General features: G+C 34.6%; 1 protein-coding gene across 3 annotated transcripts in view; it reads right to left on the bottom strand.

Annotated features, from left to right (window-relative positions):
• Positions 1–11,879: 11,879 nt before the first annotated feature.
• Positions 11,880–26,734, bottom strand: part of USP38 (ubiquitin specific peptidase 38) — a 31,414-nt gene continuing 16,559 nt past the window's right edge. For all 3 annotated transcript variants that reach the window (XM_014838102.3, XM_044767198.2, XM_070504825.1), the window contains 4 exons: positions 23,503–23,596; positions 20,980–21,086; positions 18,418–19,777; positions 11,880–13,088 (listed from right to left, as the gene is read on the bottom strand). In XM_014838102.3, coding sequence (XP_014693588.1) covers positions 12,927–13,088; positions 18,418–19,777; positions 20,980–21,086; positions 23,503–23,596 — 1,723 coding nt within the window. In that variant the 3' untranslated portion in view covers positions 11,880–12,926. The remainder of the gene's footprint in view (positions 13,089–18,417; positions 19,778–20,979; positions 21,087–23,502; positions 23,597–26,734) is intronic.

Genomic DNA, 26,734 nt, shown 5'->3' with positions numbered 1-26,734 from the left:
CCTGGAAGCATTCATACTAACAGTTTGTGTATTCCTCCAGAGATATTCTAAATATATTTGCAGAAAATATAATTTTGTATCACACATGGAAGTAAATTACATATAATTATTGAATGATACTTAACTTTCCCCAATCTGTGATTTTTTACAGCTCCTTTTTACTTCTGGACTGTCATTTTCACAGTCAGCACAGAAAAACCATTCTGAAAAACCTTTCCTCATGTTTATTTTTTTCTTTGGTTTTGAAAAATTATTTCTTGATTTTGACAACTCAAGCAATTTCATATTTTCCAGATGAATAGTCACAGGACTGCGTAAATAAAAATTTAACTAGTATGTGCATGAACCCACTGAACAGATTTCAGAGAACATTTTGCTTTGGCTTCTAGCAGTGTCCTAAAATTGATATTTAAAAATATTAATTAAACTAGACGATCCTGCTTTCACCTCTTGTCTCCCTAGTTTCAGAATTGTGAATTTTTATGAAGCCTGAAACCATGGGAATTTTTAATAAAAGGTAACTTGATTTAAGTGACAGTGCACTGCAGGATGGGAAGGCCACTAGGCAGAGCTGGAAGGAGGTGGAGATTGAGGGATGGGAGGGAAAGAGAATTCGGGAGGGCGTCACTCCATTTGCAAGGCCATTCATTCCACATGCATAATACAGGATGGTTATATCAGTCAACAACTATATACATAACTTGATCAATTATCAAAAGGTATACATTAAAAGTGTTAAATAATATTTTACATAAAACGGCACTTTAAGGTATGAAGTAAAATCATAAAAATCCAGCAGCAGTTCTCAAGCTTGCCACTCCCATCTGTGGCCCTCTTTTTCTCTATTTCCTTTTCCTCTCCCCACTCACTTTCTCTTTCTTCTCAGCAGTTCAACTAGTCCCTAAGAAACCCTGGTCATTAATCCTCAAGGATAGGTCAGAGTTAAAGGTGGCTTTAGGCCCTCCTACTCCATGTTGACTGCTTCCATGAGAAAGACCAGGTTATACTTATGAACCTACTTGGAAAAATCATGGGCTGAACAGCTAACCAATTAAACAGAGGTTACAAGAATGCAAAGAGTCCCAGAATTAAATAAATGCCAAACAGAATCCACAGGAATTTAAAGATAACTAAAATTGCTAAACAAAATGATCTTTCCCTATGGTTTTTGACTCTGCATTATAATTAAATAGATTAAGGTACAATTGAGCCAAGTATTTTTCCTCACTCAGTCAAAAATCTAGTGCCTACTCTTTCCAAAATGAAATTTTCATACATTATCTTATTCTGACCTTTGCAAATGCTGTAGTCTTATAAATTCTAGTGTAATATGGCTATACATTACTTTAGTATAGAATTACTGATGTCTATAAGTCCTAATGCCAAATTTCCAGAAGGTAAATCTAATTTGTTCATCTTGGGTGGAATATCAATTCTTGGCCCAGTTATGACCAGTGTTCTTCGTTGGGCAGACATACTTCCATCCACTTATCCTAAACCATGTTTTTTTCTTGATGTACCATCCAGACACTTCTTGACCAATTATTTCTATCAACTTCTTTAAGACTTTTATAATTCTGATCTCCAGGAAAATGACCCTGCCTAACACAACCTTGTGTTCAGTTCACTTCCATATGTATCTATTAAGTACCCACTAAATGTCGGGTGCTATGGTAGACAGCGGCATGCAAAGATGAAGAAGGCATTCCTTCAGAGGGAATTCAATCTAATTGCAGACAGCCATATTCCCAAGAGACAGAATTAACAATAGACTGTCCTCACGTACTCCACACTTTAATGAAGATTGTATTAAATATACATTTTTGGAAACTGTAATGGCAAAAAAAATCACATTAATCGATTTAAAGTATGAAAATTAAGAACTGCCTGCTTAGAAACGGTATATCAGGAGAATATTTACAAATAGCTCAGTGCATTGATAATTAATGTTTAAAGTTATTTGATGACCATAAAAACAACTCCTCTGCTTGTGGCAGATTTTCCTAGCGATGGAGAAAACCAGCTCACTCTGTTATGTGCCTGATTATTGGTAGATGATTCAGATCCTTAATTTTCCTGTTTTTATGTTGCCTACTTTTGAGGCACTTTATTTTTTAATTAAAATTCCTCTTTTTTTTTTTTTTGAGGAAGATTAGCCCTGAGCTAATTACTGCCAATCCTCCTCTTTTTGCTGAGGAAGACCGGCCCTGAGCTAACATGCATGCCCATCTTCCTCTGCTTTATACGTGGGACGCCTACTACAGCATGGTTTTTGCCCAGCGGTGCCATGTCTGCACCTGGGATGCGAACTCGTGAACCCCGGGCCGCTGAGAAGCGGAATGTGCGAACCTAACTGCTACACCACCACGCCCGGCCCCTAATTAAAATCCCTCTTAAAGATAATTGGGAGGGGACAAGAAGTGAAGGTTAGAACAATGCTCAAGTATGCTCAAGTTAGTCATGTGGCTCCTTATTAGCTGCTCTGTTAAATTTCTATGGAGAGAGTAAGTCATTGACTAACATGAGCCTTTGGGGTTATCACTGAAGTCTTGCCAGCTGTGATCATGCATGTTTTTTATAAAGATCTTCTTTATTAAAAATACTATTACTCTTTCATTGTTCTTCCTCAAAACCAAGCCTCCAGTGAACTAGGTGGTGCTACCTGACACTGGGTTGCTTAGAAAATGGAGATATGCATTGTTTAAGGCACTTATTCTGAGTCAATAGTAGATCTGGGAAGATAACTTATTTGCCAGATGGCAGCCAATCTATTATTTTGTCTCACATATTTAACACACACTCAGCCCTTTATATATTTTATATACCTATAAGTGTCTAATCATGATGTTCCAACAAGGGATAGTGGAATATTCAATAACTGTTTCAGACAATTGCTGACCTGTCTATATTGGCAAACAATGTCCTTGCTGAAGACACAATAGAATATTCTGGGCAATCACTTCCCAAAGCAAGATTCTTAGTTTAGCTTGGAATGTTTTCTCTATTCCTATTTGTCAGGATTTAAGGGAGGGCAGTGGAGATTGAGAGGCAAGTTTTGTCTTATTATCATTATTATTACTTTACTTTGAGTTTTGTGTTCATCTTAGCCATGGTGAGGAAAGTAAGAAACTTGTCTCCGACCATTGGCTAATTTGATTATGCAGTTGCTTCTGCTATTACTGAAAGCCAAGAGGGTGGAAATTATCCAAGGCAGGAAATTATTCAGCAGAGACTTATAGAGGTGTACCATCAATTATAACAGCAAATGACTTTTCCATGTTTTGAACCTGGATTTCAATATTTTCCTCATTAACTCTGGACCATGTTTGAGAACAAACTGCTCCAGACAGAATCAAATTAAGGTCAAGCCTGTCCTTCACACCTGAAACTGATGAAGTTCTCTGGAAATGTAAGCTGTCAAAAATACAGCATGAATAGTATTTATAAACATATGCCTTGGACTTAGCCAAGCGTAGATCATTCTGCAGAAATTGAATGGCAGCAGTGCTCTCTACTGGAATGTTGTGATTTTGATATCAAGGCCACATACCACAAGGTATCTTGAAAAATACTCACCTCTGTTATTGTCTGTTTAAAGAAACTAGAGTCAGTGCTAGGAAGTGGAGGACAGAGTATAACCCCAAACCCAAGAAATAAAAATATACTCAAAAGGAAGACAAGATGTTCTAATAGGGCAAGCAAACATTATGAGTTATTTCCTTTCTCATACTCATGGACAGACTGGTTAATAAGTGGTCAACAGGAGCAGCATTAAAATAAGTCTATTGCTCTGTTTCCTTAATAATGAGAAGTCATTCATATTGTTGTAAAGTTCCTCTTTCAGAAGTCATATATGATACATCCTCTAAATAGCATTGAGCCTGAAATTTCCGGGAAGCAGGGTACCCAGAATTTTTTTCTCAAGCATTTTCATTTATTTCATAATTAGAAAATAGATATATATTTAATTTTTTAAAAGGCTGCCCAGATAATGGGTATCCAGATGATAAATAGGCGTAAAATTACAAAATATATTTTGCTACCACTATGTTTCATCACCATTATTTAGAGTTGTGCTGTCCATTGTAGTACCCACAAGCCTCATGGGACCATTGACCACATAAATGCGGCTAGTTCACTTGAGGAACTGACATTTTAATTTAAAATTAAAAATAGACACTCAGTTTAGATATATGTAAACAATTCATTTTTATCCTCAACACTTTTCTGCAACTTTCTTAGTTTAACCCCATCATCCATCATTGGGGCTGTTGCAGTATCTTCTTAACTGCTTTCTGGCCTCTAGTCTTAACACTCTGCTAGGCCAATCTCAAAAGAACCGCCACTTATAATTAAATTTTTAAACATTTTTTGAAGTATAAAAGACATAGAGAGAAGTACAAAATTACAAGTATACAGTTTGACATGTTATCATAAAGTAAACATAACTAGTAAATGAACAACCAGGTAAAAAAAAAAAGAATATTAATCACACCGCAGAAGGCTCCCAGTCATGGTCCTTTCTGCTCATTTCTCTCTTCCTTTTCTCCAAAGGTAACATCCTTACTTCTTCCAGTCACAAACTGCCTGTTATATATAAATGGAATCCTAAGAGTATGCATTCCTTTGTGTCTGGTTTGTTTTCCCCAATAATATGCTTGTGGAATTCATCCATCTTGTGATATGTACGTGAAGTTCATTCATTGTCGCTGCCGTATAGGAACATATGAATATCCACAATTTATTTATCTATCCCACTCTTCATAGACACTTGGGTTACTTCAATTTTTAGCCTCTTATGAATACGACTGCTTTGAACATTTTTAAATGTTTTATGCACACATTTCTGTAGCATTTATTCCTAGCACTGAGTTACTGGGTGGTAGAGTACGCCTCTGTCCCATTTTAGAAGGTACTGCCAAAGAGCTTTCTGAAGAAGTTCATCCGTCCACACTCCCTTAAGCAGTATATGAAAGTTTGCGTTCTACATCCTCATCAATATTTGATATTGTCAATCTTTTGAAGTTTATTTATTTTATGAGCATTTAATGGTGTACTATTATGGTTTTATTTACATTTCTTGATGGTTAATGACATTCAGCATCTTTTTGTATGTTTATTAGATATTTATTGTCTTTTGAAGTACCTGCTCCCCTTTTCCTCTGGATTATCTTTTTTTAAAATAATTGATTTGTAGCAGTTCTTTATATATTCACCTATGAGTTGCAAGTATCTTCCAGTCCATGGTTTTCTTTTTCATTCTGAATGGTGTCAGAAGTTTTTCATTTTATGTTATCCATTTTATCATTGTTTTCCTTCATGACAAAGTCTTTTTTGGGTCCTAAGAAATCTTTCCATATTCCTAGATTTTGAAGATAGTCTACTACGTAATCTTTTAAAAGTGTTATTTTGCCTTTCCGTTTAGATTTACAATTCACCTGAAATGTATTTCTATACATAGTGTGATGTAAGGGCTTTGTTTCTTTTATTTTATATGACTATCCAATGGCCCCACTATAATTTCTTGAAAAGAGCATACTTTCCTCACTGCTCTGAAGTGCCACCTTGTCTAGGATGACCATCTCATCCCAATTTTCCTGGAACTTTCCTAGTTTTAGTCCTGAAAGTTCTGTGTCCTGGGAACAGCCTGTCTTCGGCAAACCAGGATGGATGTTCATCTTACTTTTGTCACAAATCGTGTGTATGAGTCTATTTCTGGATTCTCTCTTCTTAGAATAATAAGCCCACTCTGTCTTAATTATTTTATCTTTATAATAAGCCTCGTTATCCTATAAAGAAAGTGATCCTACCTTGTTCTTCATATCCAAGAGAGTCTTGGCTATTTTGAGAATTTTTCTATTTCCATTTTAGAATCAGCTTCTCAATTAATACAAGTAAGAATTCCAAGATTAAGAATGCATTGATTCTATAGGTCAGTTTGAAGAAAATTAGATATTTATGATATTGAGCTTTCTAAGCCATGATTTATTTAGGTCTTCTTTAATTTTGTAAATAATGTTTTTTAGTGTTCTCTGTGGAGTTCTTGTGCATCAATCGTTAGGTTTCTAAAAAACTGATTTTTAATATTATTTTCTATTATATCATTAAGTTTTATAGTCTAATGGTTGTTCCAGGTAGATAGATATACACTTGAATTTTGTCTATTAGCTTTATATTTCTGGAACTTGCTAAACTCAGTTATTAATTCTAAATGTTTATATGTAGGTTAAACACATGTTAATTATTTTGGATTTTCTACATAGATAAACAGGTGGCTGGCTCCTAGGCCATAGTTTGCCAAACCATGCTTTAGTCCGTGTTTATAATTCTTTTCCTGGAAGGGAGTCTCTTGTCTTTATGGTATACTAGATGCAGGGTGGATGCGGCAGGTGGTCCAAATTGCTGCTCGTGGGCACAGCATGAGGCTTGAGGTTTCCAAAGCTGTCCTTCCTTTCCTGGATAGTCTGTAAATTGAGTCAATGGTGCCAAGTCCATTTCCAGCACTCTTCATTTCTTTGTGTAGATCCAAGTTTCCATCTGGTGTCATTTTCCTTCAGTCTGAAAATTTTAACATTTCATGAAGTAAAATACTCAAGAACAAAATTTTGTCAGCTTTCATCTAAAAATGTCTGTCTCACTTTTATTTTGTATGACATTTTCACTGGTATAATATAGTGAATATTCACTTGGTTGACAGTTTTTTCTTCCTGCACTTTTTAGATGTCATTCCCTTGCCTTCTAGTTTGCATGTTTTCTAATAAGACGACTACTGTCTTTCTTCTATTTTTCTATGATCACAAACTTTTTTGTATTCTAGTAATATTCTTGTCTTTGCAGGCCATAAGTTCTCTGTCACAATGACTGAAGTCTGTGATCGTAGTGTGAAAACAGCCATAAACAATAGGTAAACAAATAGTATGGTAGCACTCCAGTAAGACTTTTATGGAAAAAGAGGAGGCAGGCTAGATTTGACTTGAGGGTTATATATAGTTTGCTGACCTCTGTTCTATATGTAATGTATTTTTTTCCCCTCTAGCTACTTTTGAGAGCTTCTCTTTATCACTGCTTTTAGCTAATTTGATTATGATGTGCCTTGGTGTGGTTTCCTTTATGTTTATTCTGCTAGGGATAGTTGAACTTCTTGGATTTTCCATTTCTTTATTCATTGTGTTAATGTTTTTCTTTACATTATTTTAAACTCCTAGTTTGTCAATTCCTTCCTTTCCATAGTTGCTGAATCTGATTCTATTGATTGGTTTTCCTCCTAGGTGTGAGTTATATTTTCCTCCTTTGAATGCCTGATAACTTTTGATCAGGTGCTGGATATTGTGAATTTTACTTTCTTAAATGCTGGGTTTATTGTATTCCTTTAAAGAGTTTTGGACTTTGTTCCACAGGCAGTTAAATTACTCACAGATGAGTTTGATCCTTTCAAGGACTGCTTTTAATCTTTGTTGGGTGTAAAGGATCAGCCATTACTCCAGGGCTGATTTAGCTCCACTACTAAGCCGTGGCCTTTTTAACTAGAAGAACAAGACACAACCCAGGATAAAAGGAGAGGCTAATCAATTTGGGAGGTTAGTATGAGAAGACTTGAGCATACTGAAAGGTGAGCAGGAATTAGTCAATTGAAAGTAGGGAGGGAAAACTGGGGTGAGGAGAACGGTACACAATATTGAGACTTGCTGGTGCAAAAGCCTCGATGTGGCAAGTGTATGATGTTATCTAAATAAGAACTATGCAAGATTCAATATGACTGAGGGAGGGCAGAAAGGGAAGAATGGAATAGATGAGGCTAGTAAAGCAAGCAGATTAAATGGGTGTAGCAAACGAGTTTGCTAAGAACCATGTTCCTCAACCATTTAGATCACTGCCTCTAAGTTTTAACAAAGCATATCTCACTTTTTTTTTAAAGGAATCATGTTTGGAGTGCAAAATGTTAAGTGAAACAGACTGCAAGCCTTTAAAATTAATAGGTATTTTGCTTAAGTCATTTGCTCACATTTTTCTCCTACTTGTTACTGTCCTTACATTAGAGCTTGACTTTGGAGTTCTGAAGACTTGGGTTAAAATCTCAATTTCTGGATTTCTTAGCTGCATAATTTTGAATAAGTTCTTTAATCTGAGTCTTTATTTTCTTTATCCTTAAAGGGGTAAGGGAAGGCAAAGGTACAAACCCAATTACAGGGCTAGTATAAGATAAAAAGACCTATCAATACCTACCAGTGTCCAGCACATGGTAGACACTCAATATGTTAGTCTCCTTGGATAAAAGCCCTATGAAAAAAAAAGTCTTTTCTAGCCCAGAAGTTCTCAGCCCAGGTTGCATATTAAAATCACATTAAGAACTTCAAAAAACATTGATGCCCAGTCCCCATGTATTTAATTGGTCTGGGGTGGGATATGGTATTATTTTTAAAAAGCTTTCCAAGTGATTCTAACATGAATGCAAGGTTGAAAACCACTGATGTAGCCAGGGAAGGCTAACTTTTTCATCCCTCTGAAATCAAGATGTGTATGTGCGTGTGTGCGTGTGTGTGTGTGTGTGTGTCTAGCACACAAAGCAAAACATAAAAACATGAGATCTATTTAAAAGAAAAACAACTGCAGGCCATAACTGACACTTATGAGAGCTGGCAACACACTTGGCTGACTTCTTAGATTCTATTTTTAACGTTAAATCCACACTGGTTATGTAACATTGGAACTAAAGGTTTTACATAACAAATCCCTTTGAATTTGTAAAACCCAGATTGTTGATTTTATAAAAATCTTTATTTCATTTCTTTAAAAATTATTTCTATAGCAAAATTTATTTTTATACGGGAAAGCTGCAGTTCCTTTACGAGCTAGGTTTTTTTTAAAAGCACTGTTTACTTTGAAACCTTGTTTTTTTAAATCCCTTTTTCATTTTGAGGTTCATTCACTTCCAAAAAGGACTCTATAAGAAAATTAACTTAGTAAAGCAAAATAAGGCTGACACTATGATGATACATGACAGTTTGGTAAATGCTTAAGAAGGTGTGTGGAGAGAGAGAGAGATATATATATATATATGTATGGAACAACTTATATTTGACTTATTTTTTAAGTTTCACTGGGATAAATTTTAATTCAAATTTCCTTGCTGTTGCACTTTAACCTCTTAATTACAGGATCACAATTATCCAAAGTTTAACCTTACTCCTCTAGATGATGTTACTGAATTATTAATAATAGTTAACATTTCCTAACAAGTTTTCATAAAATGTGAACTTATCCTTCTCTACTTCAGAAATCTACCCATTAGAAAAAACAGAGGATGAAAGGATATACAAAGTACACCATTCTTATGAAAAAAATACCATATATAAATGTACAATATTTTTTACTCTGAAATATTCATTTAAAAAGCTCTCTTTAGGGGTCCAGCCCTGTGGCCGAGTGGTTGAGTTCACGTGCTCCACTTTGGCAGCCCAGAGTTTCGCTGGGTTCGCATCCTGGGCGCGGACACGGCACCGCTCACCAAGGCACGCTGAGGCGGCATCCCACATGCCACAACTAGAAGGACCCACAACTAAAAAATAAACAACTATGTACCGGGGGGCTTTGGGGAGAAAAAGGAAAAAAATAAAATCTTTAAAAAAAAAAGCTCTCTTTGCACAGAGTATATTACATGAAGTACACAATCATAGGAAAAGATAAATTGAGAATAAAGAACTGGACCAAAGTACACAACATCCAATGGTGATTTCCATTAAGATCTGTGTGCTGGACAGACTACACCAATTATGTTTTCCTTAAACTGTGCCAGGCACACAATAAGCATTCAACCTCCTCTTATAAGAGGGTAGCAACAAGTTTTTAAAGAGGTAGTATAGCAAAAGACAATTCCTTTTGTAAATAACAGAACTAAATGAGAAGGAACACTATAGATATGAGCTTACGAATTACTTTTTAAATACTTTTTTTTTCCAAATGTGAGTTAAAATATAACAGGCCTTTTGGACCTGTCACAACGTTCCCAATACCTCTAGACATTATGAGGGATCTTTATTTCTACATCCAAAGGATTCTTCTGGAATCTTAAGGTACGGAGATAAAGGTCAGGGATCTCTAGCCTGATGCTGCCCTGCTTCTTTGATTTATTCAGCTGGAAGAGGTGTGGTGGGAAGATACTTGGAGAATGAGCTAGATTCCTTGTTCCAACTTGAGCTATGTAAATATCATGAATTAGGGTTGCAAAAGACACCTGCTTAGTAGGGCTTGCATGGCCGACCACATCACACATATTTTGTTCTTTGCATAGCTCTCTGAAAAAAAATTCTACTTTTCTCAATGTGTCAATAAAGATCTTTGAAAGGAACAGACTTAGATTTCCAGTTTTTCATTTTGTTAGTAGTGAGGCCTAATGTGCTCTTTTTAGCAGCAACAAGCAGCTTCATTTAAACTGATTACTTTGGACTGAGTTAAAGAGAAATAGCGGGGCTGGCCCCATGCCCGAGTGATTAAGTGCGCGTGCTCTGCTTTGGCGGCCCAGGGTTTTGCTGGTTCAAATCCTGGGCGCAGACCTAGCACCACTCATTAAGCCATGCTGAGGTGGCATCCTACACAGCACAACTAGAAGGACCTACAACTAGAATATACAACTATGTACTGGGGGGCTTTGGGGAGAAGAAAAAAAAAGAGAAATAGCAATAGTACTCTGGCCAGCCTTCAGATTCAGACATTTGCAAGAAGCAGAGAAAAGTTCAAGGGCTAGGAACAGGGGAGAAAGAAAAGACCTAATATGACAATTAAATAAAACTACAAGTTAGTAACAGGGATGCTCATTACTGACTGAAGAATACAGTGATCACAGCAATTCTACGCATTAGCTTTTTAAAAAAGTTCAGGTGGATGAATTTTTTAATGAAGCTTCTGATTATTCTGGTTCCAAGTCTTCCACGGTTCCAAGTCTTCCACAGGTATAAATGCTTTACATTCAGCAAATAATTAATGTTATTATATTTTTAATCTTAAAAAGAAGTCTTTAAGTCTCTGATATTGGTATGAAGTTATTATCTAAATAGTCTCAGTATTATTGCATAACTAGAATGTCACCTTTTTGTTATCATCTTGAAAATTCAATACGTATTACCTTGACACACAAAACCCTTGAGTGACTTGATATTCATAGATAAAACTGTGTATAGGTTTAATTGTCTTTATGGAAGTTCCTAGAAGCAGCTGAGCCCAATATCAAGCCACCAAGTATTAAATGACTTTACCAATTTCAATAAATGCTAAGACTGTATTATAATCTGATTATAAATCATTATCTAGCAGTGGATAACTGAACACATAGGGTAGCTTAGAAATTTGCTATTAGAACAAGAGGAAGCCCACAGGAAAGAAGGTGTAATAAAAATCCTTCTTGTTCACTCATTTATCGGGAAGAGAAATCTCAATCAATTCTGCAAGGAATTTTCAGTTTTTAATCCAATCAAATTTCCTAATCTTTCTAGTGACTGGAAGCAGGTTAGGAGTGAGAGGTAGTGGAATGAAGATGAGGAATTCTGTTTGTAACTAATGACACTAAAAGCCTGGGAAAAAGATAAAACCCAAATCACCAAAGAACATTCTTTCCTTAAAATGTTTTCAAAATAAATATGAGACCAATCTTTAGAACAATGTACAACCATGGATAAGTGAAAGCCCTTAGGAAGGGGGACATTTCGGATAACTCTTGAATCTTGTATAATCAAGACCCAGGAGAACTGGCTTGTTTCCAGTTTCCTGGCAAAAGAAAATGCGGGATGGTAGGGTCTGACATTTCAATGTTTTATCTGAAACTATGAAATAGAAACAACTGTGCAAAACATATGACTCAAACAAAAAAAAACCCAAATGTACAACTCTGAAAATATGCGATCAATGTTTAATATTCTGAGGATTAAGTAACAAAATCAAAAAAGATTTTTTACTTGACTAGGTTCATTTCTTCTGAATTCTTCTAAGAGTTAAAAATGAACTATCACACTTATTGATTTAGAACCATCAGATTTTACTTCAGGAAAATCTAATACCTTTCAAAAAGTTATAATTTTAATGTTAGCACAAAAAATTACTTCCTAACATTTCATTTTAAAAAAACTTTTCCGCAGCCAAAGATTCCTATTTTTGAATTACAATACTGCAAGGCACATACAGAACTCACCTCCTTCAAAACACACAGAAGAAATACTCCCTGAAATATAATTTTAAAATCCTTAAACAATTATAAATACTACAAATTTAGCAATTTTTAGGTAAAAATGTTGCTCCTATAGGATCATGCACCTTTCTTAAAATCATTCAGCACATATGTATAAATAATCCTTTTTTAAAACATTTGTATTTGAAATGCAGATACAGTGATGCTGAAGACAGCACTAAAACCTGAAAAGTACTACAGCTTGATACATTTTATGTTATTGCCTTCATTAGAGACTGTATCATCTCTAGTATTTTTCAAAGACTTGAATTTAATAATGGGATAACTACATAGGAAATAAAGGATTTTCCTTCTTTTTTAACAATATTTCCTTCACTTCTAACATTAATTCTTTTAAAAGATGCTAAATGAATTATATTTTTTCTTAATAGGACCATTTAAATACCTCTACTAAATTTAATGCAGCTTAATTAGGGACCAGGTACACATTTTTCTCTGAAAATTTTTGGTCAAGCATATCTATCCACGAAAGCAAATGGAATTTTAAGAGGTAGATTTTTTTCCCATGATGCATTTTGTTAATAAATGTATTGTCAAGAAAATTAAATCAAGCACTGAGTGTGTTTTCTTAAAGTATAAGGGTCTAATGAAAAGAAAAATAGAAGATATGATATGGTATTTGTTACAGTTTGACATTTTAACAGTCACGGTACTGGATGTTTTGTGACCAGTGCATTTTGGACTCTCGGGATCAAAACACGAGTCTGCCGACTGTATTAAATCCTCCGCCGCCGCCTCCACCAGTTGGTCCGCAGCTTCCTGGCGGATCATTGTCGTCAAATCCATTGGGCCGAAACGAACAGGAGGCAGATGCAGCTTGTAGGGCCCGGGCTCGAGCATTCAACTCTTGTTCCTAAAATTAAAAGTAATTTTTATACAGTGAAAATCCTAAATACAACTGATGGGTATATCACCTATATAAATATTTTAAAACTGCCTTAATCCTTAATAAGCATCCTTCAAATTTCAGTAACTAAAAAATTACTGATTATACTAATCCTTACCAAATCTTACTAAGGTAAGTATGTAAACACAGATGGAGCAAACAAGATAGAGAGCAAAATCCTGGTGAAACTCGACAGAACAACAGATCCTAAAGGCTGTTCTGTTTCAATAGAGAACACTCTGTTTCAATACTGCCTCACTTTACAGAAGAGGAAACTGAAACCCACAGCTCTAAAATTTCTCTACAGAAATACTACAATTCTTGCAACACTCATCAACACAAATAGGAAGAGATTTCTTTTCTAATATACAGAATGTAGAGTTCAACAGTTATGACGATGGATTATCCACTCTCTATCAAGTGGGGCTATTTTGGAAGTGGGTGATTACAGTAAAAGGTACAAATAATGAAAGAGGACTGAATTTTTTCTACCCTTTCCTTAGAATACTTCTCAGTAAATAAAAGTAAGACAGATCTCAAAAACAGTGCTAAGGAAAATGGAACCTATCTCCTTAAAAATTTTCCCTACCAGATTATTACAACTTTTATCAGGAACCACATTTATCATGTGCCAGACACATATTAGGTCCTCAATAAATATTAATGATCTCAGATTATAACACTGTAAGGTACTTAGCCACAAAAGGAGCCAATGTGAATAAAAAATGACAAATTCATTTGGAAAGGTTTAAAACTGGATTCTAAAACTGGCACAAACTCCTTGGAAGCATATGCAAAACATTCTGGCATGTGCTCATCTTTCTGGGAAAGGGTCTATAACTTTCAAATGAGGTGGATGTCAACAAGGTTTAACAGCCACTGGTAATAGCATAACTCTTAATTTGTTAGGCATAATCATCCTGAAGAACTTTCAAATACAGTTAACATTAATAACAGAAACTGTACTATTTCCAATTTTCAACTGAAAGCCCAGTTACTTTGCTCCATCCAGCAAGGTAATATTATAATTTCTAGCTAATTTTTTTTTTAAAGATTTTATTTTTTTCCTTTTTCTCCCCAAAGCCCCCCGGTACATAGTTGTATATTTTAGTTGTGGGTCCTTCTAGTTGTGGCATGTGGGACACCGCCTCAGCCTGGCTTGATGAGCGGTGCCATGTCCGCATCCAGGATCCGAACCTGCAAAACCCAGGGCCGCCGCAGCAGAGTGTGCGAATTTAACCACTTGGCCACGGGGCTGGCCCCTCTAGCTAAATTTTTTTAGTTAACTATTCTCCCCCTTTTATAAGACGCCCAATATTTTATTATGGGGAAAAAAACCCAGGCTTATTCTGACATCTATCCCTCATATTATAGATACCTTGTTTCTCAGTAGCATACACTGACTGCTGTGTGATTCCCAATACACAAATGATCAAGTGTCACATATTTCTATGGCTGAATGTGACCTTAGATAACAAATCCTTGTAACAGAACGACCTAATTAACCCTGATAGGGCTTAGAGAGGCTTCTAAAATATAATTTGCAGGATATTTCTCAAAAACATTTTTTTTTCATTTTTCTCTGTCATTTACATTTATAATTGCTGTGCCCTCTGTATAAGGTCTAACTACACAATATTTTTCAGGAGATATATTAATTTATTCTTCCATCTCTAAAATTAAAGCAAGAATTACAAATGTTTTATAGATAGAAAATAAAAGCCATAGATAAATCAGAAATAGACACAAAAATAAGAAACAAAATCCTCTGCTGTAGCTCTATAATTTATTAAACTATCTAAACAAGCAATGAAAATATAACTCTGTGCCTAAGAAACAATATCTGGTTTCAGGTACAGATCATGTTATCTAATGAAATAAACAAAATTGAAGGAATGGGCAAGGTAGAGCTCAAGAATTTCTGCTCCCGAAAGACATGGCATTTTGCCTGGACTTTGTAAAAAGTGCTTTCTCCCCAGAAGCTATTTTGAAGGACACACAAAACACAAAATTAAGTGAATAACTCCACTGCTTCTGAGACACCTGAAACCTATATTTCAAGACACAGAGCTTCCCAAGAAAGTAATATTCCTTTTTTGCTTTCTTACCTATTTATATAAATACATGGCTGACAGAGAAAAATGTATGATACTCTGTTTCAGAAGACAAGCTTAAAAATGGGTAAAAGTAGGGAAAATTCCTTTCCATTTTATTTCTCTTAATACAGATGAGAAAATTGTGTATAAAGTCAAAAATTAGGATTCTCACAGAATATGCAATTTATATCCTAATTTTTTATCAAGTAATAAAGTTAATTCATATTTCAGTAGTGGACTATAGGTCTATTCACAGAAAGGAGTTACTGTTGCTTTGGGACAAATAACTTTCAGTATATTTAGATCTCTCATTTAAGTAAATCTGTTAACATGAAATTAATTCATCTTTTATTTTTCTGTAAACTACACAGATATAATGTATACTCTCTGTACGTAGGATAAAGAAAAAAATTAAGACATCAAACTACCACCTTTTCCAAAGAAACAAAGAAAAGAAACCTAGTAAGAAAGGAGAGAAGTCTGCCTGCAGTTGACGTGGGACCTGTGGGACAGGTGATATCTTCACAGTGCACTGGTGGTGCAACTTACACAATCTTTCTCTCACTGGATTTTAACCAAAAGCATAATTTTTGTAGTCCAGGCGCTAAAATAATGGAGATACTCCTAATGGAAGTTGGACTGAGGTGAAAGAAATATATGGAGAGTAAAGCCTTTTCCAAAATTTACTTTGAGGTCCACAATTTGTTTTGCTCTCCTGTGTGTCAGGCTATGAAACAGAGTAGAAAATGATTTGTCATATAGTATTTTCTGCCCAGGCTTTTCAAAACCACTAATCTTGCCAATACTAGAAACAGCAAGAGTTTCTTTCTAACACTTGTAAATCTAGTTGTGACTTTAGTAAAATTCAAAAGTGGAATCCTAAAAAAAGCTTGCTAAAATTATACAAGGTGAATTTCTAATGTGATTGTATAGTATTAAAGAAAGCAGCTCCCCGGATATGTACTAAAATGGTAAATTCATTTGCAGTACTGCTCAAAAGTAAAGAAGCTCAAAATGTTCAACTCCACATCCTTACTTTTACTAAAATTCAATTAAATTTTTACAACTGTTTTATAAATAGATACAATGCTATTTCTTAGAGCTAAAGTTGTATTCTAGACTTAGCAATCCACTATAAGCCATTATTACTATTAAATAGGCACAAATTTTGAACTATACCTAAAAAAGCGAATGTAAAAACAAAAATGAGAGTAAGAAAAACATACATATACACACTCTCTGTGCTCAAAATGAAAAAAATGACAGCTGAAAACTGCTGTATACAAAAACCTCAACATCACACACTCCCCCTGCCTGGCAATTCTGAGAACGTGTTTATCAGTAACAGAAGAAACAACAGTCTCTGAACACAGACTTAAAACACCAGAATGATTTGGTTAAATAGTATGAGAAACATCACAATTCAAACCATATCAATTACATTATTGTATTTAAATGTAAATAATACAAAATATAAATATATTTAAGTTTCTAATTAAGAGTTGAATATTTATTATTGTAATTTGCTTTAAAAAGGCACTTTGACAATTAAGCTTTAATAGCCTGTCTTAATACAGGTAAATAAATACCTTAACGCAAAACTTAGCAATATCTTTTCTCATTAACAATTTGCTAATCTGAGACTTAAGATAGAATTTAGAACTGCCCAACACTGAAAAACTGAATTAACAAAGTACATAATGCTTTTCTTTTATAGTGACAAAGTACATAATGCTTTTCTTTTATAGTGACATATGGGCCTTAAAACAATAGTAAGAATGACTCATCACACTCAAATATTGTAAAATCAGGATGCAATGGAGTAAATGGCAAGATAGAGAAAATCATTCGGAGCTAGGCTACAACAGAGTTGTTACTGTTGTAAGAACTTTTAGAATTCCAATCACAGAAATTAGAGTAGTTTATAGTAGGTTTTCATCTTTTCAAAACTCATGTCTCTCCTTTGATAAATACTTCACCCAATCATTGATATATAAATAATCTGCATATTTCCAAAAGTCAAGACTGCATTAGGCTTTATTTTCTATGTTCTATAGTACAGAAAATTTCTATTTCAACCCAACCTTCTTACCCTCACTCCACCCCTCCAAGAGGGACATGGCTGAATACATTCCATTACCTTGACTGTAAGCCTTCTGATTGGATAATAGAATCTTTGGTAGTCAATCAGTTCTAACAAATATTCTGAATTTCTAATTTTTTTCCTGTAAAGTTTATTATTTTTGTGTCACTCTAAAATACCACCATATCCCTTTAAAAATGTATCATGTATCATTGAGCATTTTACAGTAAATTTGAAAACGTCCTTCTAAAAATCAGCACCATAGTGGCCTATTTCTTCTCTTATTCTATCTGTATCTTTTAAGAGTTTTGTGACTTTGTGTGAAACACAAAATTTTTAGAAACTTATCTAAACTCATAAAATCACTTGGACTACCCAATTAATATGCCTACAGTCTCACCTATAATTACTGCTGATCCTTTATGTTGATAGCAAGTTGGCAGGCTTCAAAGAAAAATACTTTCAGCAAGATCTTCATTAACTTTAAAGTAATAAAGTCACTAACTCCTTGCAAAAAGTATATTTACAAGTAAATTCAGGTGATATGAAACTTTTATTCCATGGCTTTTCTTTACTAATTGTTCTATCATCTCCTTGGTTTTATTGCTCAGGTCCTTCAAGAGTAAAAATGTCCTTGCTCTACATAGTCTGCCTCTTAGTGTTCTTTATCTTATTCACCTGAATGTCGATAAACAGCCCTTCAAATATTTATACAAAGGTCTAGAATGGAATAAACACCAAATTTAGCAGTTGTTTCCCCAGGCAGTGGGACTGAAGAGCAGAGGGAAGATACTTACATTTTAGTAAACTTGCCATATTTCTGTGGAATGATTTTATAATGATCTCATCTTTTGTAATTAAAAACAAATAAGGTCTTCTATACTGCAACTAATTGTGACTTTTCATAATTAATTCATAACATTAGAAAGTAAGACAATTTAGTTATATAGGTTGAACCCATTTCATATAAACTCAGACTCAAATTTCAAAATCACCACTGTAAATTCCTTAAAAATGTAGACGTTAAGCTGGATTTCAAAATTAGGGTACTCATTTAACCACCCGTTAAGTGTTTAAATATTTTCTACAAATGATGAAGCTTATATTTCCAACTTACCTGTAAATAGAGTTTATTGTCTTTTGTTATAGCATCCATAAGTTCTTTCTGTAGAGGTGGGTCTCCATTTACCCAGAGTCCACTGGTTGAATTATTAGCACTTAAACTATTAGTGCTGTTCTGTTTTTTATACAAAAGCACATAAGCTGTGTCCTTTGGAAACCTACTTGTAATTTTCTGGACTGAATGAAATGAAGTAAACGTCACTCTGCTATCATTAAATAAAAACCATTCTTTTGACATTTCCTTATTTTCCAAATCCTGTTCAATAACTGCACTGGGACTATCTCTTCCTAGTAAATGACTCCGGGAGGACGCTAATGCCAGAGTTTCAGACTGGTGGCACACCTGGTATGAGGACTCTGAACCTGTGATGTTTCTGGCATAAGAATAGTAATGCCCACTTTCAGAGGATATACCAGAGTGAACGACAACAGAACTTAATAGATAGGGCACCAATCTGGGGCAGCAAACTTCTTCAGTTCCAGAAGGCTTTAATTTTTTAGCTAGGTTCTCACTAATATCAGTGAAGTCGACATCTATAGACCAACTTTCTGACAATGAAGAGGAAGAAGTAGTTCTTTTAACTGGCAACTCCAAAACCAGTGGCAGTGACACATTGTCTAAAATTTTTCTTCTCACATGATACTTCTGATCATATGAAAATCTCAGGAGCGTAAGAATAAGGTATTCAGGTTCCTCCGTGATTTGCATAGTTTTCTCAGCATTCTGCAGAGAGGCACAGTTTTCACAATAATATTGGTTGTCACCAGTTAGAATCTCTGGAGCCAAAAAATAATTTAGTAAGTCAGTTACAGAAGGTGTGGTTTCACCTCCTGGTTTGTGAGGTACATCTTTATTAACAAGAATCTTGCTAGATTCATTAGGGACAGAAGTGTTTTCAGTACAGCAAAACTCATCAGGAGGACTGCCTACCATTCTTTCATTCACAGCTGAGTCACAGACAAAGGCAGCTGTTGCTGGATTATAAACTCCCGGTTCTTCCGAAGGACCGGGGACACTGGCTCGCAGTAGACCACCACCTTGTGTACTGGGTGATAATGCTGGATCTTGAAAAGACAAGTTTTCCAAAGAGGAAGGACAAAAGGCAAGTGAAAGATCCGTAAAGGCTTCCACTTTTTGTGAGGTACTCCTGCAGTTCAAACAACATATGTGAGTCCGTAGTTTTCCACCAAACATTTTTTCTATTAAAGTCTTCTCACCATCACTTGTGCAAGGGCTCTCTGTTAGGAAAGCTGCCTTACTGGCTACTTCCTGTAAAGAAGTTTCACTGCACCCCAGACTTTCAGAAGGCTTGTGTGAGGACTGAACTTTCAAGATCTTTTCTTCTTCATGGAGCCTGCAGGACAGTATATCATTATATAGCTACTTCACTTAAGTTTAAATGTCATTTCTATTTAAAAATATTGATGGCTTAGATAAACAGTCAAATTATTTTTATCAAATATAATGCTTAATTTAAAAAATCAAGTTTCTCCCTTTTTTCAATCAAGCAGAATATTGAACAACTGGAGAATGTAGATTAGAAGAGAAGCCAGGGGCTATTACTTCCCTATAGTCTTATTACATTTTCTTCATACTGCTATTTTATAGCACTTATTACATTACAGTTAATTATATATGTCCATTAATTGTCTGCTCTACCTGTCTGCCTGACATCTCATGGAAAGCCTGGCACACAGAAACCATTTGACATATCCTCAGCTGAATGGAAGGAAGATCGCACATGTTGAGCTCAACTAACTTTACTAGTCATTCATATCACAGAAGGGAAGCAAACACAAGGAGATACAAGAAGAGAATAGGTTTTATTAATGGAGTGGTAAAGACAATAAAATAAACCAAACACACTCAAGTTCAAACTGGTCTAAAGAAGCAGCTATTAAATTTTTTGGTCTCAAGACCCCTTTATATTCTTAAAAATAATTGAGGAACCCAAGAGCTTTCATTTATGTAGTTGTATCTATCAATATTTACTGTATTCAAAAACTGAGAATACAAGTAATAAGATAATACATTTAAAAACAATAATAAACACATTACATGTTAATTAATATAAACAACATTTTTTAATGAAAAAGTTATATTTTCTAAAACTAAAAAAATTTAATGAGAAGAATGGCACCATTTTATATTTTGCAAGTATTTCAAGTATCTGGCTTAGAAGACAGCTGTATCCTCATAGCTGCTTTGCATTCAATCTATTGTAATATGTTGTCTTAGATGAAGCATATGGAGAAAACCTGGCCTCAACTATATATACACAGATATGTAGTTGGAAAAGGGAAGACCTCTGAAAGTGATTTGGAAACCCCTAGGGGTCCTTGTACCACACTTTGAGAACAGCTGGTCTAAAGTAAGAAAATTTAAAAAAGAAACCAAATTAAGAACAAAAGAACACTTAAAAAAATACAAGGAACGCAAGGTATTTTAAAGACTTAACACTTGAAATATGTTTTTAAAGGTAAAAACAATATTCTGTAGAAATAATCTGTTATGAAAGAACACAATTCAAATCATAACTTTAAAAATACTTTTTACCTGTCTAGCAGAAATCTGAGGTATTCAGAACAGTCCTGCTGAGATCTAGGGGTAAACCATGGAGGTCTGGAAGCCTCAAAGAATATCCGAGGTGCATAGGCTTCTCTCTTTTGATATTAGTATAGAAAATACAAGCAAGTGATTCTCACACTATGAACCAAATAAATGAAATCTCAATATATGTTTAATAAAGATTACTTAAAATTACCTTGTGCTTAACCTTTACTACAAAGTGCCAAACATGGAGGAAGACAAAATTAGTTCGAAATCAATTTACGTAATCTTCAATCATAACTTCTCATTTTGCAGATGAGAATTAAGATCTAGAGAAATGATGTGACTTGCCCAAGGTCACACAGCTAAATTAGTGGCAGGGGGAATTACATCAGAACCCAGGTCTAACTCTTAATATAATGCTCTTGGCATTATCCCTCTATGATAGTCATGTACTTGAGTCCACAATTTTTTGAAAAACCAAATCTGAAAAAGATATGTTAATGAATATATATTTTGGATAAAGTAATAAGGGGAATACTCTACAAGGGCCATGCATACATCCTTTAGGTGAACATTTCCTAGACTGGGTCCACACGTCATAAATATACAGAATGTGAGCGCACTGGTTAGGGACCTTGCTGATTTTATTTTTTTTAGTACAGTGGCAGTTTAGTGAAGTGGTTGTTCTTTGGGGAGCAATCTAGACTTTGGAGCAATCTAGGTTCAAATCCTAGATTTTGCCACAAGAAAAAAAGAACTGAAAAGGCATCTGAAAAGATGTGATTATAACTTGAAAATTTACAATTCTTCCAATATTTTGAATATTTGTGGTATATAACAGAGAGCCCTCAGTTAAGGAAAACTTGATTGAAATAGGACTGTTATAGTACTTTGAAGGAAGGAAGTTTAGAGTACTGCTTGAGCATGGGCGCCAGAGTCATTTGGTCTATATCCCAATCTTGCATGAGTTTGTATGACCCTGAAAGAAGGTAACATGAGCCCGTTTTTTCATCTGTAAAATGGGAATACTACCCTATTAACTCATAGATCGGTTTTGAAGATTAAGAGATGACACAAGTAAACCACTTAGCACAGGAGCTAGACCAATTTAAATGCTCAATAAATGTTAGCTTTATTAATTACAAGAAAAAAGTCTTTTCAATTAAAAGGAAATCTGCCTACCTAAAATAATTCTTTTTGGCCTGCTATCAGACAGGGTCTTAACTCTGACAGAACTTTAATTAGGTTCTCTTGTTAATTCTTTTCTTTTTTTCTTGGGAGCATGGAAATCTCCTAAGGTTTTTTCTAATAGTTCTGATTTAATAAGTTAATATAGTATCTATAATGTATTCATGTCTACATGTATATACGTAGATACATATATACATACATATTACATATAGTATACAGTAAATATAGACTAGTGATAAAGCAAGTGCAGAAGTTAATTTACTAGGAAAGAATGTTTGGGAGTTGGAGGGAGGAGATTTCATCTCCCTTGGTCCTGAGATCTAAATTTAATTTGTGAACATAGTTCCCCTAGATAGAGAATAACAACATTATCCCTTTGAGTATATTAGTACTCATAGGCCATCACTATCATCTAATATGTCAATCCAGTCTTAATTCTTTCCATTTAAGAAGTTATACTTGAGATACTTCTCAGCTTATAGAAAGGAAATAAGGCATTCCTGTCAAGTCAATCCCATCAGTTCTGAATCCATCTTCTCTTCTGGCTCTAATGACCTACTCCTTTAGACCTCTGTGAAACTAAGACAATCAGAGTAAAACCAGAAAATAATAATATGTATTATTTATACATGGTATATATTATTCACACGCATTGCTCAAAATTTACAGTTCCTTGAGCATAAGGATTCCTCTTTGTATGCTTATCAGACTGTATATTGTGTCTCTCAATGTCTGCTGAATGAATGAATACATACTATGTGTGATTTTCTTGCCATTAGTATAAATTCATTTCCTTGGATTAATTTGTGGACATAAAAGATCAGCACAAAATTTTAAGCTCTAGAATGTAATGGATGAACAATTCTTATTGCAAATAAAATAAACAGTTCTGTTTATCCATTACATTCTAGAACTTAAAGTTTTAGTCACAATGAAAGAGAAGGCAATGTGCCACAAAATTATTTCAATTGTTCATTACTCTGAAAATCTATCAGTCTAGTACCTATAAACTATTAAAGACATATTTAAAAAGATTTCCTCATGAATGAGCTTATTTACTGGATATAAAATCAGATTTTACCTGTAATAATTAGAAAAATAGGTCAGCATAATATTCATCTACAAGAATGGAAAGTAGGAGGAAGAAATAAAAATTTAGGGCATATCCTGGTTTTAGGCAGTATCTCTTTAGTATTTCTAAGTGGATTTGTTGTGTTGGGTGAGATATATATTATTTTATCAATTAAAAAGGTTCACCAAGTTTGGTCTAATGTGAAATTTAAAGAGTGTTATCAATGAAGTTAACATATACATATTACACATATTTACACTTACCTGTGTATGAGCCAAAAAGGCAAAAAGATGCTGTAATTTTTTCATTAGTGAATTGCACCCATTTAGATTTAAAGATAATACTTGTCTCCTGAAACTGAAAGAGAATAAAATATAATGATTTTTGTGTACATATGTTCACCCACATGCATTTCATTAAGCCTAAAAGGTAGTTAGTTCAAGAATATATTATCCTCAAAGTAAAACTTCAGTTACCTGATGGTCCTTTAGCTAGCAAAGTTACTACCTACAATGTAGTGAAGAAGGAAGGGGAGAATGATGTTAAATGAAGACTTATTATGTGGCCTGGCAATGGCCTATGTGCTGTTACATATTATTCCTATTTTCTGAATTAGCAAATAGAAACAGATTAAGCTATTAATTAATAAACTAAGTAAGCAACTTTTAAACACTGCATGAAATTAAAAAAAATAAGCTGTTAACAAAACATACTGTAAAGTTAGAGTGACTTACAGAGTGTGCTACTAGTACAGGATGTGAAAAGGATAAACTATTCAAAAAACAGCACGTATAGGAACAACTGGGATCTATTTGGGAAAAAATGGAGTTAGATAAGATTTTATATCATTAGAAATGCCATGTAGGAGTAATGAGTTAAAGTACAAAACTACTGAAGTATTTTTTTTTTAAAAGGGGAAATTTAGAGGGGCAAGGCTTCCTAAAATTCACGCACTATAAATGAAAAATAGCAGATCTGACTACATAAAATAAAAAACTACAAATGAAACACTACAAATTTGGATCACACTGACTAGAAGAAAGCATCTAACAAAGGATTATCATCTAGAGTATATTTAAATCACTATGAAAAAGAAAAGACCCAATAGAAAGGTGCACAAAGAAAACAACAGGTTACTCAGAAGAGAAGCACAAACGAACAAAGAAAATAGAGTGGGAAAAATTGTAATGGTCAGCAAAATGCAAATTATGACAAAAAGACATTTCTCCCCAGATTGGAAAAAATTTTAAAGACTGATTATCATATGAAGTACTACTAAAGGTATGAGGTCATAGGTACCATCACATACAGTCGTGCATCACTTAACAACGAGGATCCATTCCGAGAAATGTGTCATTAGGTGATTTTGTCATCGTGTGGACATCATAGAGTGGACTTACACAAACCTAGGTGGTATAGCCTACTACACACCTAGGCTACATGGTACTGATCTTATGGGACCACTGTTGTTGTACATGAGGTCTGTCATTGACCGAAATGCTGTTATGCGGCAAATGACTGTATGAGTATGCAAGTTCAAATGCTATAGTCTTTCTGAAGAGCAATTTGGCATACCCTGTTCAGAGAATATCCTCTACATATGCATATGAGCAGAGAGATGTGAATTATGAGCAAAACCACCTAATACTCATCAATAGGAGTATGGTTAAATAAATTATGGTATACCCATTTACTCAGAATGACATAGCTCTTTCATTGTCCTAACATGGGAATATGTCCAATACAATTAAAAGATAAAAACAAGTGGCTGGAAAAGAATACACAAGTAAGATTTTTCTATATTTTTTTAAAAAACAATGCATTTGTTTTTGTACTAGATAAAATCTTATAAAAAGGTCTGGGACAATGCACACAAAACTGTTAACAAATTACCTTTGGGAATGGGAATGTCTAATTTTTTTTAATTAAAAAAATTTTTTTTTATATCTGATTTTTGTTTTATATACTTCTAGATTTAGTTTTTTTAAACCATGAAGAATTCACGTATTACCACAGAAATAAAATATGCCGTCTGCCTATTCTGAAATAGTATCATTGGCGACTGTACAACGGGGTGTGCTCTTTGAAGGGCTGTTGCCAGTTATAATTGCTCTGGGTCTCTGCTTTCCCTATCCCCAAGACGGCTGCAGTGGATGACCTCTAGCGGTGAGACATGGATTCTTTCACTTTTACGCCTAGTATCACTTGTGACTAAGAGTACACATTTTCTTAAAAAACAAACAAAAAATCCCAAATATGAACAAACCAGAAAACAAAAGAGAATACTAAACCAAACAAAAAACACCTTAGTGTTGATAGTATATTCTGGGGCCAAGAAATAAAATAAAACTAACTCTTCATCTTTCAGTTTATGATTTCTCTAGGTAGGGAGAAAAACTTAAAAAGGCTTGGAACTCAATTTATACACATCTTTGGTCAAGTTCCACGATTACAGCAGGCCCTCCATACCCGTGGGTTCCACAGTCTGAACATGTATGGACTCTTTTTCTTGTCATTATTCCCTAAACAATATAGTATGACAACTATTTACACAGCATTTACATTGTATTAGGTGTTATAAGTAAGCTACAGATGATTTAAAGTATACAGGACGATGTGCAAAGGTTGTGTGAAAACACTACCCCACTTCATATAACGGACTTGAGCATCTGCGGATTTTGGTATCCGCAGGGGACCCTGGAACCAATCCCCCTCACATATGAGGGGGAACTGTACTCTTTCAGTATTGAAGAGAAAAATTCAACCATGTTTTTTGCCTTTAGGTATCACTATTTTGTACCTTTACATAGAGTATTCACATAGCTAACAATCTCTGATTTCCTATTTGTTTGCTGCAACAGAAAATGAATTTGAAAGCAAATCTGCAAGAGGGCAAAGGAACACGTCTGTTAGTACATGTTCAGTATTTATCAACCTGGGGTGGGACGCAGAGCTTAAAGTTTTTTTAACAGCAACAGAGAAGTTATTGATCTGATAAAAAGCAAAATATCTACAAGCAGAAAAATCTAAAAATGACCCCCTCAAAAGATACATATGTTATTTTATTTTTTATTTTATCTTTTTTGAGGAAGATTAGCCCTGAGCTAACTACTGCCAATCCTCCTCTTTTTGCTGAGGAAGACTGGCCCTTAGCTAACCTCCACGCCCATCTTCCTCTACTTCATGCATGGGACGCCTACCACAAGCATGGCTGTTGCCAAGCAGTGCCATGTCCGCACCTGGGATCCGAACAGGCGAACCCCAGGCCACTGAGAAGCGGAACGTGCGAACTTAACTGCTGTGCCACCGGGCAAGCCCCAATATATATGTTAAAATAAAATACACTGTCTTATACGATAAGAACAAATTAGTACTTAAGGAAACTTAAAACTCTTTGGAATAAACTCAATCAATCCCTTTGTTACACTAATAAATATCAAGTCAGAGTAACTCAAAAGATTCTACATGCAATACATAATATAAATATAAAGTAGA

Source organism: Equus asinus, chromosome 3, assembly GCF_041296235.1.
Source record: "Equus asinus isolate D_3611 breed Donkey chromosome 3, EquAss-T2T_v2, whole genome shotgun sequence".
Classification (NCBI taxonomy): domain Eukaryota; kingdom Metazoa; phylum Chordata; class Mammalia; order Perissodactyla; family Equidae; genus Equus; species Equus asinus.
The sequence above is the reverse complement of the archived record's forward strand: the minus strand, read 5'-3'. Positions and strand labels throughout refer to the sequence as shown.